Below are 12,719 nucleotides of genomic sequence, written 5' to 3'. Positions count from 1 at the left end.
GGGTTAGGAATAATTGATTATTCACGAGTTGAAAAGTACGCAACAAATTCAGCTTCCGTTTTGTCTGCAACAAAAATTTTCGAGATCATGTCATTATCTGTTACCAGTAGGGATAAAGAGTAATCGTCGCGCCTTCTTTGTTGCTTGTTTTGTGCCTCTTTTGTCTGACAATTCTCTTCACTGGAGGAGAGGAAAGTGGTGTCAAATCACATCACCAACCATAGGTGACTCCCAGATTGACAATGTACCCTACCCTACTGACAAAAAATCCTTTCTGAGACAAACGTGGAGATACCGCGACTCGCGGTCTTTATAACAACGTTTGTCTCACTAACATTCCCTTCCATCCTCGATGACCGCAAGGACGTGGCCGGCGCCGTTATTGACTTTACTAAAGTCAAGAGCTCTCTAACTGTGTACATTGAGAATAGTAAGCTAGTCCCAAGCCCTATTCATTGGTTCCTTGTGCAATTTCGATTGCTCTGGTCAATTACGGAGTATAGCAACTACGAATTGTGTAGTCATCTATGCTCATGCTCATACTCAACTTCTTTTATTTATGAGGGTGCAAATAATTTCGTAAAATTTGTAAAATGTGTTTCTTAAATCTCAAGAGCTGATTACTCAGTGAGTAACTTGGAGTAACCTTGACGACAGGTGAATCTGAAGAACTTACCAATATTTTGGATATTTGCGACATTATCATCATCGATCCTTTTCATTTTCAATAATGCTAGTCAAAACAAGCTCCTACCCATATAATAGGATAAATCTCATTATTTTGACACCGGCACGTGCTGGTATGCTTTTCCACACGCACGTGCACCACCCACGTGGGATTATACTCACTAATAGCGGATCATTACAGGTATTTTAATTACGTCATGACTTTCCATCTATTCGGCATACTTTCAGCAGCGTTCCCACAGCGAACAACCTCCCACCAAATCACAGTTCACCGCGGATGCTGATGGGGTGGGGCCACCACAAGCAAAAGCATAGAGGCCATTGCTCCATTTCCCTCGGAATCATTTTAGCAACAACAGTTACTGAATTAGAGTGGTAAACCTCTTCATTATCCTTGTTATCCCGCTCGACAGCGAATCTCCCCTCGGCCAGCAATTTGCACGGTCGAGGACGGCGAGGTGAGATACAACAGCATCAGGGATGCTGCACTGATCCCTGTTACGGTTTTCGTAAATTGCCTCCTAGAGTATTATTGTTTCCAGTGGCGAACCAAAAAAGGGAACCGATTTTTCCCCTTGATGCCCTGTTTGCGGATAATGAATGTGCCTCTTCTCGGAACAAGGGTACTTCAACAGCGGTACTATAAACTGTACTAGAAGAAGAGGGTTGCAGCATGGTACAGAGTTTCAGTGACGTGGTAACAATAGCATATAATTACTCGAGATTAAATTGTTGGAAAAACTCAATTTGTCACAGCTTACGTGGCTACATAACGATTTTGTTCACCAATGGAATTCTTTCACAGTTCTACCGAAATTGAGGCATGCCTTTATCGCACGATTGGCACTCGATAGGTGTAATAAGAAGGATAATTTCGATTATATTATTACTAGACTTGTGGCATTTGCAAACTGTTGTTCACTTTGTCTCCTTACAATTAAGATCATTTGTGTAAGTGTCACCGTTGTCAGACTGGAAAGTGCACAATGGGAAACAGAGATTGATGAAAACTCGAAAATGTTTATCATTTGTTATGGTTGATTGGAATCGGATAAATTCACTTGTAGAAGAACCAATCTCATTCACCACTAGAAGCCAAATTCTCCGAATTATGCCTAACTAACATTCCATCCCTTAATTTTATGAGCGCTAATGTTAGGGGTAGGGTGTTCAACGTCGAGTGCCACGGAAGGACTCTAAGCTTAACTGTGCACTCTGATCCTCCGGAAAGCAGGTAGTTATCATAAAAAATCACTGTAACGGAAAATAAGCAACAGAATACACTAAGGTCTTTTTTTACACGAGTAGTTTTTCTGCTTTAACTCGGTCAATTTTGAACCTACCTATCTGATTTTCCGTACACAGGTAATACTAACCGTGACCTGTGTACAAATTTTCATGTGAATTGGCTCAAAATTGACCGAGTTAAAGCAGAAAAACTACCTGTGTAGAAAAAGACCTTAGTGACGAACCGAGACCAATGGCAACGACTCCAGGAAACTAAAAGGACTTGCGATTGGAAACTCGGTACGTGGAACTGCTGATCTCTCAATTTCATTGAGAGCACCCGTATATGTACTTGCCGATCTACTGAAGGGTTCGGCATCGTAGCGCTGCAAGAGGTGTTTTGGACAGGATCCATGCTGCCGTTCTACGCCCGATTGTCCCATGTTATATGGGAATACCATATAACATGGGACAGTTATGCGTATAACGGCAGCAAGGTGCGAACGTTTAGAGGTAATCATACCATCTACCAGAGTTGCGCCAATACACGTGAGCTGGGAACAGCTTCTATCGTAATGGGCGATTTGCAGAGACGCGTGATCGGTTGGTGGCCGATCGACGAAAGAATGTGCAGATTGAGGATCAAGGGCCGATTCTTCAACTTCAGCATAATAAACGTGCACAGCCCTCACTCCGGAAGCACTGATGATGACAAGGACGCATTTTACGCGCAGCTCGAACGTGAGTACGATCGCTGCCCAAACCACGACATCAAGATCATCTTAAGTAGGATACGTAAATGCACAGGTAGGCCAGGAGGAGGAATTCGGCGGGGTTCTGTAGTCCAGTTCGCTTTAGCTTCTTCCACTTCACAAAGTACTTCTGTTTCATAAACTACTCCAAAAGCTTCCAGGCTTTTCGGGCCCGTATGAAGTTGATCAACAATATTAACTTCTTTTCCCGATCAGCCTAAATAGCTGTGTAGTGTCGGTAGCGGTTAGTTCAACTGGCTAAGAATTGCACTACGGGCCGCCTGTTCCAGTGGTAGGAATCCACTAATCAGGTGACCCCTAATTCATGGTGTTATGCGGCTTTATGCTTACCGTGCCTAGGAATGAATGGTTAGGGGGGTCTTATAAAAACCTAATCGCAAACGAAGCCTGTGGAGTACCAGGGCACCCTCCACAGTATTTGCCCTTACTGTGCTAACCGGAACAATAGCGCGGTGGACCTTGTGTTTCTCCGAGACAATCAGCTGCCCTTCTTCAATCTCATACTTGAGGCTGAATAAGGGCGGGATTATGAAGATGTTATTAATTAGTTTAAATTTTCACCTATATGGTTTCGCATTATGCGTTTTACACAGTGTATTCTGTGCATCCTCGCCTTTGGCGTACTCAAATCGATACCGATCTGGCTGTTGCTGTTCTTTTTTGTGCTGTGATTGTTAAGAGTTTAATCTTGCCTAGTTTGGGTAGTGGCTACGGTTAGGATAGCTCAGATCAATCTTCAGCACAAAAGAACAGCAACGATCAATCTTTGTAGACTGATGCAAAATGGTACAGCCCAAGCGGCGTTAGTCCAAGAACCTTACTTTCGTAAGGGGAATTTCTATCTAGGAAACCTTGTGAATCCGGTGTTTGATACTTTCAGTAAAAATGAAATTGCAAACTCACGTGTCATGCCTCGAGCATGTGTGCTTGTCAACAACGCAATCGTTGCTACACTCATCTCTGAATTAACTACCAGAGATGTATGTGCTATCACAATCGCTGTATCTGTTGGAAACCTCAACAGGAAATACGTTTATTGTTCGGTTTATTTACCGCATGATGAACCATCCCCTACGGATGCTTTCAAGCAAGTCATTGCATACTGCACTTCAAAAGGCCTTCCGCTAATTGTTGGTAGTGATGCTAATGCTCACCACATAATATGGGGCAGCTCAGACATCAATTTGAGAGGCTCCAGTTTTATGGAATACTTAAGTAGTACAAATCTTGGATTACTTAACATAGGCAACCGTCCAACCTTCATGGTACCTGGTAGAGAGGAAGTGTTAGACATAACGCTTTGCTCTAGCAGAATTAGTCATGAGCTGACCAATTGGCATGTGTCAGATGAAGAATCTTTATCTGACCATCGCTACATTTTGTTTGAACATGTGAATGTTACTTCGCAAACTTTGCGTTTCAGGAATCCCCGGTCACCAAACTGGGATCTCTTTACCGATTTGGTTGCAGCCAAATTTCATGGATACTCACCATCAATTGACACTCCAAGTGATTGAGATGATGCCGTTGCTACTACAACGGCCTTCATCATGGAAGCTTTTGAAGAAGCCTGCCCTCTGCGGTCTGTGAAGACCACAAGAGGAACCCCTTGGTGGAACTCTGACCTGGCGAAGCTCAGGAAACAATGTAGAAAGAGTTGGAACAGACGACGTTCTGCTGGATCGGAGGCTTTCAGGTCGGCTCGCAAGGCCTACCAGAAAGCTCTTCGGTCTGCTGAACGATCCGGCTGGAAAAACCTTTGTACAAATGTTTCCAGTCTGAGTGAAACCAGTCGATTGAACAAAATCCTTGCAAAATCTAAGGATTTTCAAGTGAACGAACTTCGTTTGCCAAATGGTGATTTCACTTCCTCTGATGAGGAAGTTTTGGAATGTTTATTCAGTACACACTTCCCCGGATGTGTGGATATTGCATCTTCGGATGAACCTGATGTCTTTTCTTGTAGTTATGATTCTTTAGCTTCGGCTCGGAGTATCATAACTTTAGAATCGATTGAATGGGCACTAAATAGCTTTGCTCCTTTCAAATCTCCTGGGGCAGATGGGATTTATCCTATTTTGCTTCAGAAGGGATTTGATCATTTCAAACATGTTTTGAAACAACTACTTGTTTGCAGTTTTGCTACAGGGTATATTCCCAAATCCTGGCGGGATATTACTGTGAAGTTTATTCCGAAAGTGGGTCGCGCGTCGTATGAAGAAGCAAAGAGCTTCAGACCTATCAGTTTGACCTCTTTTCTTCTGAAATGCTTAGAACGCATAGTCGATCATCACATCCGTGATGTTCATCTGGCCAATGTGCCTCTTCATGTGAACCAACATGCTTACCAATCTGGAAAGTCCATTGTGACTCTTCTACACAAAGTTGTTTACGATATCGAGAAGGCATTCGCTCAAAAGCAATCCTGCTTGGGTGTTTTCTTAGATATCGAGGGTACCTTTGACAACGTGCCTTTCGATGCCATATTGGAAGCCGCACGGGGTCATGGTATATCTCCAATGATTTCCAATTGGATTTACCAAATGCTCAAAAACCGACATCTCTTCTCGACATTGCGTCAAGCGGCGATTAGGAAATTGAGTGTTTGTGGATGCCGCCAAGGGGGAGTCTTATCACCACTTTTATGGAATCTCGTAGCAGATACGCTATTGAGGCAACTCAATAATAGCGGTTTTCCTACTTATGGTATTGCCGACGACTACCTAACATTGTTAGTCGGTATGTGCATCAGCACCCTTTTCGACCTGATGCAAAACGCTTTACAGGTAGTTGAGGGTTGGTGTCGCCAATATGGCCTTTCGGTAAATCCGAGTAAAACATCTATTGTTCTTTTCACGGAAAAGCGAAACCGTAATGGTGTTCGACCCTTACGTCTCTTTGATTCTGAAATCAATGTGACTGAACAGGTAAAGTACGTTGGAGTCATTCTTGATTCCAAGCTTTCCTGGACGCCTCATGTTGAGTTCAGAATCAAGAAAACTTGTATGGCCTTCGGGCAATGCCGGCGAACCTTTGGTACAACTTGGGGTCTTAAACCCAAGTATATCAAATGGATTTACACAACTGTTGTTCGTCCAATATTGGCTTATGGATGTCTGGTGTGGTGGCAAAAGGGCGAAGTGAGAACGGTCCAATCAAAATTAGGCCATCTCCAAAGGATGTGCTTAATGGCGATGTCTGGAGCGTTCTCTTCAACTCCTATGGCAGCGCTTGAAGTTCTCTTTGACGTTGCTCCACTACACATTCATCTCAAACAAGAAGCACTTTCTTGCACTTACCGTCTATGGGTACTCGGTTTACTAGAGGAAACTCCTGTGAACCGCAGTTCAACACACACCTCGTTGTTTCCACTTTTGGTGAATTGGGACAAAGTTGTCCTTGCTCCAAGTGATCTAACAATTGCTTGTAATTTTCCATATAGGACATTTTCCACGAATTTCCCTTCCCGGGAAGAGTGGACATCTGGTTATCTGGAGAGAAGTATTTCAGACGGCATCGTATGTTACACTGATGGCTCCCTTCTCGAAGGTCGAGCAGGTGCTGGTGTATATTCTCGTGAACTAAGGCTGTATTAGTTTTACTCACTTGGTAGACACTGCACCGTTTTCAGGCCGAAATCTTTGCTCTTATGTGCGGAGTGCAATCAGCACTTCAACAGCACGTAATGGCCAAAGTAATATACTTCTGTTCAGATAGCCAGGCTGCTATTAAAGCACTTGCTTCGGCCAACTCCAGGTCGAAGATAGTTATCGCTTGTCGAACTCAAATCGAGGAGCTGAATTCTCCAAACGCTGTTCACCTTGTATGGGTACCTGGCCATTCTTCCATCGCTGGAAATGAATTGGCTGATGAGTTAGCTCGCACTGGAGTATCACATGACTTCATTGGCCCTGAGCCAGCTATTCCGGTATCCAAGTGTTGGGTGAAGCTTCAGATTGACACCTGGGCTGCCACTCAGCGCAAACAATACTGGAATAGTTTGGAGTCATGTCGTCAAACAAAATTGTATTGTACTGAGCCATCTCTAAGGGTGGCAAAGTATCTAACAAATCTGTCAAAGCAGAATTGCAGCATGCTGGTCAAAGCATTGACTGGCCACTGCCGACTCAGTTATCACATGGCGAATATTCAGCAAGCTGATTCATTTGCATGTGATAGCTGTGAATCCGATTATGGAACTTCGTATCATTTAATATGTAACTGTCCAGTTTTTGCGCAATTGCGTTTCGGAGTACTCGGGAAACACTTATTAAGTGAAACTGACTTCAGAAACCTTAATCTTCAGGACGTTCTGTTGTTCTTGACCCGCTGTGGTAAAGAGCTATAGGCTCTCTTTAAGCTTTATGCGTTATCACAGTGCCCTTCTCAGGGCGCTGTTTGAACCCATTGTGATACGCTAATGCGTTATTACAGTGTCCTTTTCAGGACGCTATGTGAACCCATTGTGGTACGCTTTTGCGAGTATGACGATCCTATTCCCTTACCTGTCTTTCCCATGTCCTATCCTTTTTCCTTCCCTTCTCCGTCAGGTAAATGATGAATAGGCTCGTGTTCATGGCGATGGCACAAATTTCCCGAATGGAGGAGAACGTGCCTCTAGAGCCGACCTACTGATACCTGATACCTGATACGATCGCTGCCCAAACCACGGCATCAAGATCATCTTAAGTAGGATACGTAAATGCACAGGTAGGCCAGGAGGAGGAATTCGGCGGGGTTCTGTAGTCTAGTTCGCTTTAGCTTCTTCTACTTCACAAAGTACTTCTGTTTCATAAACTACTCCAAAAGCTTTCCAATCTACACTTTTTAGCTTTCAGCTGTCTTGGTTGAAGAACTCGGGGCAAGTGATCGAATACCGAGTCGTCGACCGCCTTGCTATTCGTTACCTCTTCTCTCGGCCATAGTCTTTTCCAACCGTCCAATTCCTCAATGGCCCCGTTACATCACCCCTCATGGCCGCTCAATTGGTGGTAACCAGTTACTCTGGTGGTGGGTTTTCCAACTACGGTGTGTACGTATGCGATTCTCGCTAATTGTTGGACGGTCCATTCTGGTAGTCGAAATTTTAAATTATCTGTCAAAAATGTATAAGATTGTCATTTTCAATTTTCTGGAGGTGTCAAAAGGGTTTCTCGGGGTTCCCTGTGGTTCCTTAGGGCTTATGAGGCGGTTTAAGGGATGTGTTAGAGAAGTTCAAAGGATTTTCAGGGAATTTCAGAAAGGTTCCGAAGGGGTTTCTGAGGGATTTGTGTGAAACACCTGGAACACTCCTGAAATGGAGCCTACCATGGAGCACCTAAATGACTTCGAACTGGCTGATGACATTGCTCTCCTAGCTCAACGGCGTTCTGATATGCAGAGCAAGCTCGATGATCTTGCCAATCGCTCCTCAGCGACAGGTCTTACCATCAACGTCAACTAGACCAAATCGTTGGGTGTAAACACGGTCAACCCTTCCAGCTTTACGGTAGCTGGGCAATCAGTGACAAATATTGAAAGCTTCCAATACCTTGTACATAGGTGCCGCCGGATCAAGAAGGCGAGGGCTGCTTTTGCGAGTTTAAGAAATGAATGGAAAAACAACCAGAATAGTCGACGCACCAAAATCCGAATTTTCAACTCGAACGTGAAATCTGTGCTTCTATACGCCAGTGAAACCAGGTGTGTATCTGTGGAGAACACTCAACGGCTGCAGGTCTTCATCAATAGATGCCTGCGGTATATAATTTGTGCATGGTGGCCTCAAAATTGGATCTCCAACGTGGAGCTCCATCGTCGATGTCGATGAAAGTCGATAGCGACAGAAATTCGGGAGCGAAAATGGAGGTGGGTCGGCCACACTCTACGTAGGGGCGGAAACGAAATCTGCAATCAAGCGTTAGATTGGAACCCAGCAGGACATCGCAGCAGAGGCAGACCTAGGGGCTCATGGCGGCGCAGCCTCAACAAAGAAATCAAGCTAGTCGACAGACATTTGACCTGGTCACAGGTCAAGGCGATGGCTGGCAATCGCCCAGGATGGAAATCTTTTAATTCGGCCCTCTGCACCACCGTGGGTGCCAAGAGCTGAAAGTAAGTAGTAGTAGTAAGTAACACTCCTGAAACCCCCTGAATCTTCCTGGACTCAACTAATAATCACTCATCTTACAGGTACCATAATGACGATCGTTCTTCTTGTGAACTATTGTTAACACCCCTTGATCCGTGACAATAGAATGGCAAAAGCTATGTGGGATACGATCAAGGATCACCATTAAAGGACAACGATGACAACCAAGGTGTCACACTCCTCAATAGATTTGCGAGGTGGAATACTTGTTGATTCAATTAGAAGGACTCTTCTTGAGTCTGCCGAACGCGGATTCAGAACTGGATTCAAACCTGGAAGTGGCCATCGCATTAAGGGGAATGCCGGAGTTCTTCGATTACCTGACAACTACTTAACCATGAAATTGGTAAAAATTAACTTGGTGAACTATGTATATCCTGTACACAGAAGAGAATGAAGAAGTCCCATCAAAAGAGAGTACATCTTCTATGTTGTTCTCGAGAAGAAGATTACTTGACAATGATGGCGGAACACGGGTCACATGAAACGTGATTACCGTCTACCTCCGTTGGTTTGAACGATACCTCATGCAAACCAACAGGGTTCATTTTTAATTTGAACTTCTAGTAACCCAACGGGGGTAGACGGTATCCGATGACAAAGAACGAAGATTTTAAGGCATCGAGTTTACGGGGTCAAATATTCGACAAAGAATTAAACAAAAGACAAACACCTGTTTTACACTAATTTGTTTTGAATCAAACCAGATGTTTGAGCATTGGTTTGTTTTTGGACAAATATTTGACCCTGTTTACTAGCACTTTAAGCAGAGTATCCCGCCAGAGCATAACTGACACTGAGGAAGACTGCAAGTGGTAGTCGAAGTACGCATATCTGCCAAAGGATAAGCATTAGCGGAATGAATTAAAAGGTACAAAAAAAAAACGAAGGCTCCGGAAAAAAGTTGTAGGTGGCTTCATCATTGACTTCGCGTCGTAGAAGCCTAATATTAACAATAAGAACCTGAAGCAGTCTTGATAATACGGAATAAACTCATGGCAACTGCGACAGCAACAGAGCACGTGAAGCTGAAGGTGCCGAAGTTTACGAAGGCCTTCGCAGTCGCAAGTAGCCTTAAGATTGCACCGTTTGCTCATGACAAGCAATCGCAGAATTGTGTGAGGCAGCCATGAGGTTAGGAACTACCAGGTGGAGATTGTTAAAGTTAAGAGCAGTAATGCCTGTAAGTCAGACGCAAACCAGGCGTCCCGGGAACACACTGATGGTAACCCTTTTTGTTGTTTTGTTTTGATTCTGCGTTCCATTTCACCCCGTTCCATGAGCAGAATGACGTTTGAACAATTTTTAGTTGAACGATGTACAGATTACCGGGGGTCAAATTAAAAAGTATTCAGATTAGATGCGGTCAAACCAACGAGGGTATACGGTAGTGACATTGTCTCGGATGATGGATTTGTTGAGAAATAGAATATTTAGAGCATTTCAATATTGTTTCAAACTTTGTTTGGTATTTGAGACATTTTATAGATATGTGGCATGTGTCTCTAGTTAGTACACAAGGGATTTCTTCATTGAAATTTGTTTTGTTTTTCATTCAATTTGTAGGAAGAAAAGGTATATTATGCCTTAACTTCTTAAGTCTTGATGCGATCCAAAGCAAAACAGATTGTGCTTCCTGCGGGGACCAAGAACAAATTCCACAAAACTTTGCAATGCCAGTAAATTTGTAATTATCCCAGTTTTCGTCAATTTCCTTTCCCTGTGCATTGAGAGAGCTAATCAGATGGTAAATAAATCTAAAATGTACCTACTAAAATTGCATTCAATTTTCAAAAAGATCCTACTAAAGTCTACAACAAAACCCTAATCAATCTTTATAAAATAATCGCATTCGCTTAAACACAATCACAATTGCCTAAAATCATAAATGCTGATATTCGCCGATGTCGTAGATCGGTGGCATCGATCCCATCACGTTGCTCCGGTCCCACAGATGCGAGTATGCCGACAGTTGCCCCAGAGCTGCCTTGTTGCTTCCGGCTCCTGGGATATTCATCAGATTGCTATTCCGCGTTGACAATGGCTGCGGCTGGTGATCGATCCCCAATCCAGCTAGGCCACCACCTCCTGCACCTCCACTGCTGCTACTACCACCACCACCTGGTCCAAGGGGTTGACCTCCGGGGCCGGCAAGCGATCCACCGCTTCCGGGGATACCTCCACCAAGACCACCTGGACCCAGATGGAGACCTTGTGCTGCGCCACTGCCTAGCATTTGTGGAGGTCCGCTAGCCGATCCAGGCATACCCAAACTGGGCCCATCCATGTCCGAATCGCTGGAGGAGTCCAGGTGCTGCTTGTCCGATTCACCGGTGCTGGAAATGAAAAGAGAAGAGCATAAGGACAGGGTAAGAATCAACAGATGTAACAGTCTTTAGCAGTACAAAAAAGTCCTGAAATATAGGACATATTCATCGAACCCATGGGTTGATGCATCAAGGCGTGACCCAGGACCAACGGCTTTACTTCATATCCGAGGATCAGATATGGTCGGGGTTCTGCTAAACCGAACCAAAGACCATTTTTTGAAAAATTGAGTTTTCTTAACCATTAGATGAAGAATATGATGATCTTCTTTTCGTGTAAAAATCCAGTAATTCTGACAGCTCTTCGTGGAGTAAATTCAAAATTTCTGTTTGGCAGAACATACAAAAAATAAAATTGCATCCAACCAGAGTGAACTGTAAACCATTCCATAGAATCAGCGAAATATTTTAGTTTTGGTCCAAATGATGAACATTTCAAGTTTTCCTCATCGCTGTCAGATTTCTAACTTCTAACCGACTCATAGTAACAATCTGTGAGAGAATTTAACACGTAATCAAAAATACGGGTGTTGGAGGATCGATTTGGATTTCGATGGCGTTGATCGCCATTTTTCCAAATCACAGTCAGCCAGACCGAACCAAATCCACTGCATTTAAAAATCGATTTATTCTCAACAATACAAAGATGAACTGGCTTTGAATACATGCGTTTTGTTGATACACCTCATACTGATTATTTAACCCAGGAGCCGTCATTGAACAACAAGGCTAATAAGAATAATAAAGATTGAAAAAAAATCAAACACTTGGTTCGCTTTGGCTGATCGAAAAATGGCGTTTTCACGAAAACCATGCTAGAGAAGAATGTTTAGAACTTGATTCAGACTTAACGACTGACCTTCAGCTAAGTAAAATGACCTAGAGGTAACGTGCTTGGTTATCACTTAAAGGACCCAAGTTCGAATCTCTTTAATATTTTAGAATTTTTTTTTGTCTTAGTTCACTTTGGCAGATCATTTTCATGGTTTTCTTCGACCAGTATAAATTTGGAGTACACAAATTGCTCCATTTTCACATCTCAGGACCTCAGGACATGCAAGGACATCATTTGACATAATCACTCTTGTTCTGTGCCTGCACATGCACCGCCAATAAAAAAACATAGATGGGAAGGGCTGAGCTGGGAGGGCTTCCGCCGTTTACATTTCACACTATTTTGAGACCTTTGTGCTACCATACTACGCGTCCTCTCTGATTCATGTAAAGGATTGTGAGTGATATCGATTGCAACTTCATAGACACTGAAAAATCGAGATTTTTTTATCACATTCCGACTGGTTTTCTCTGAATCAAAGAAACACAGTCAGCCACACTGAACTATAAACCATATTCCAATGTTTTTGTTCAGCCAGAGTGAACTGAGTGCAAAGTACTGAGAAATTAAATGGTATTATATCAATGATTTTAAATAATTTACATGTTTTCTTCATCTCTGATGGTTAATAAAGGCTTGTGAGTTACATGTGTGCGAAAAAGTTTCAAATAATCGTAGCTGTTGTTTATTTCTGAGTGGTTGAACTTGAAGCTTAATTATCTCGGAATAAACTTTTTGGC

The 12,719-nt window shown here is 43.2% G+C and overlaps 1 protein-coding gene across 1 annotated transcript in view; it reads right to left on the bottom strand.

Moving 5' to 3' along the window:
• Nucleotides 1-10,404: 10,404 nt before the first annotated feature.
• The window catches only part of LOC109413612 (homeobox protein six1b), a 110,113-nt gene continuing 107,798 nt past the window's right edge, over nt 10,405-12,719 (bottom strand). Inside the window, exon 6 of the mRNA XM_062842676.1 lies at nt 10,405-11,153. Coding sequence (XP_062698660.1) covers nt 10,700-11,153 — 454 coding nt within the window. The 3' untranslated portion in view covers nt 10,405-10,699. The remainder of the gene's footprint in view (nt 11,154-12,719) is intronic.

This window comes from Aedes albopictus, chromosome 3 (genome assembly GCF_035046485.1).
Source record: "Aedes albopictus strain Foshan chromosome 3, AalbF5, whole genome shotgun sequence".
Taxonomy (NCBI): domain Eukaryota; kingdom Metazoa; phylum Arthropoda; class Insecta; order Diptera; family Culicidae; genus Aedes; species Aedes albopictus.
This window is presented reverse-complemented; position numbering and strand designations above follow the sequence as displayed.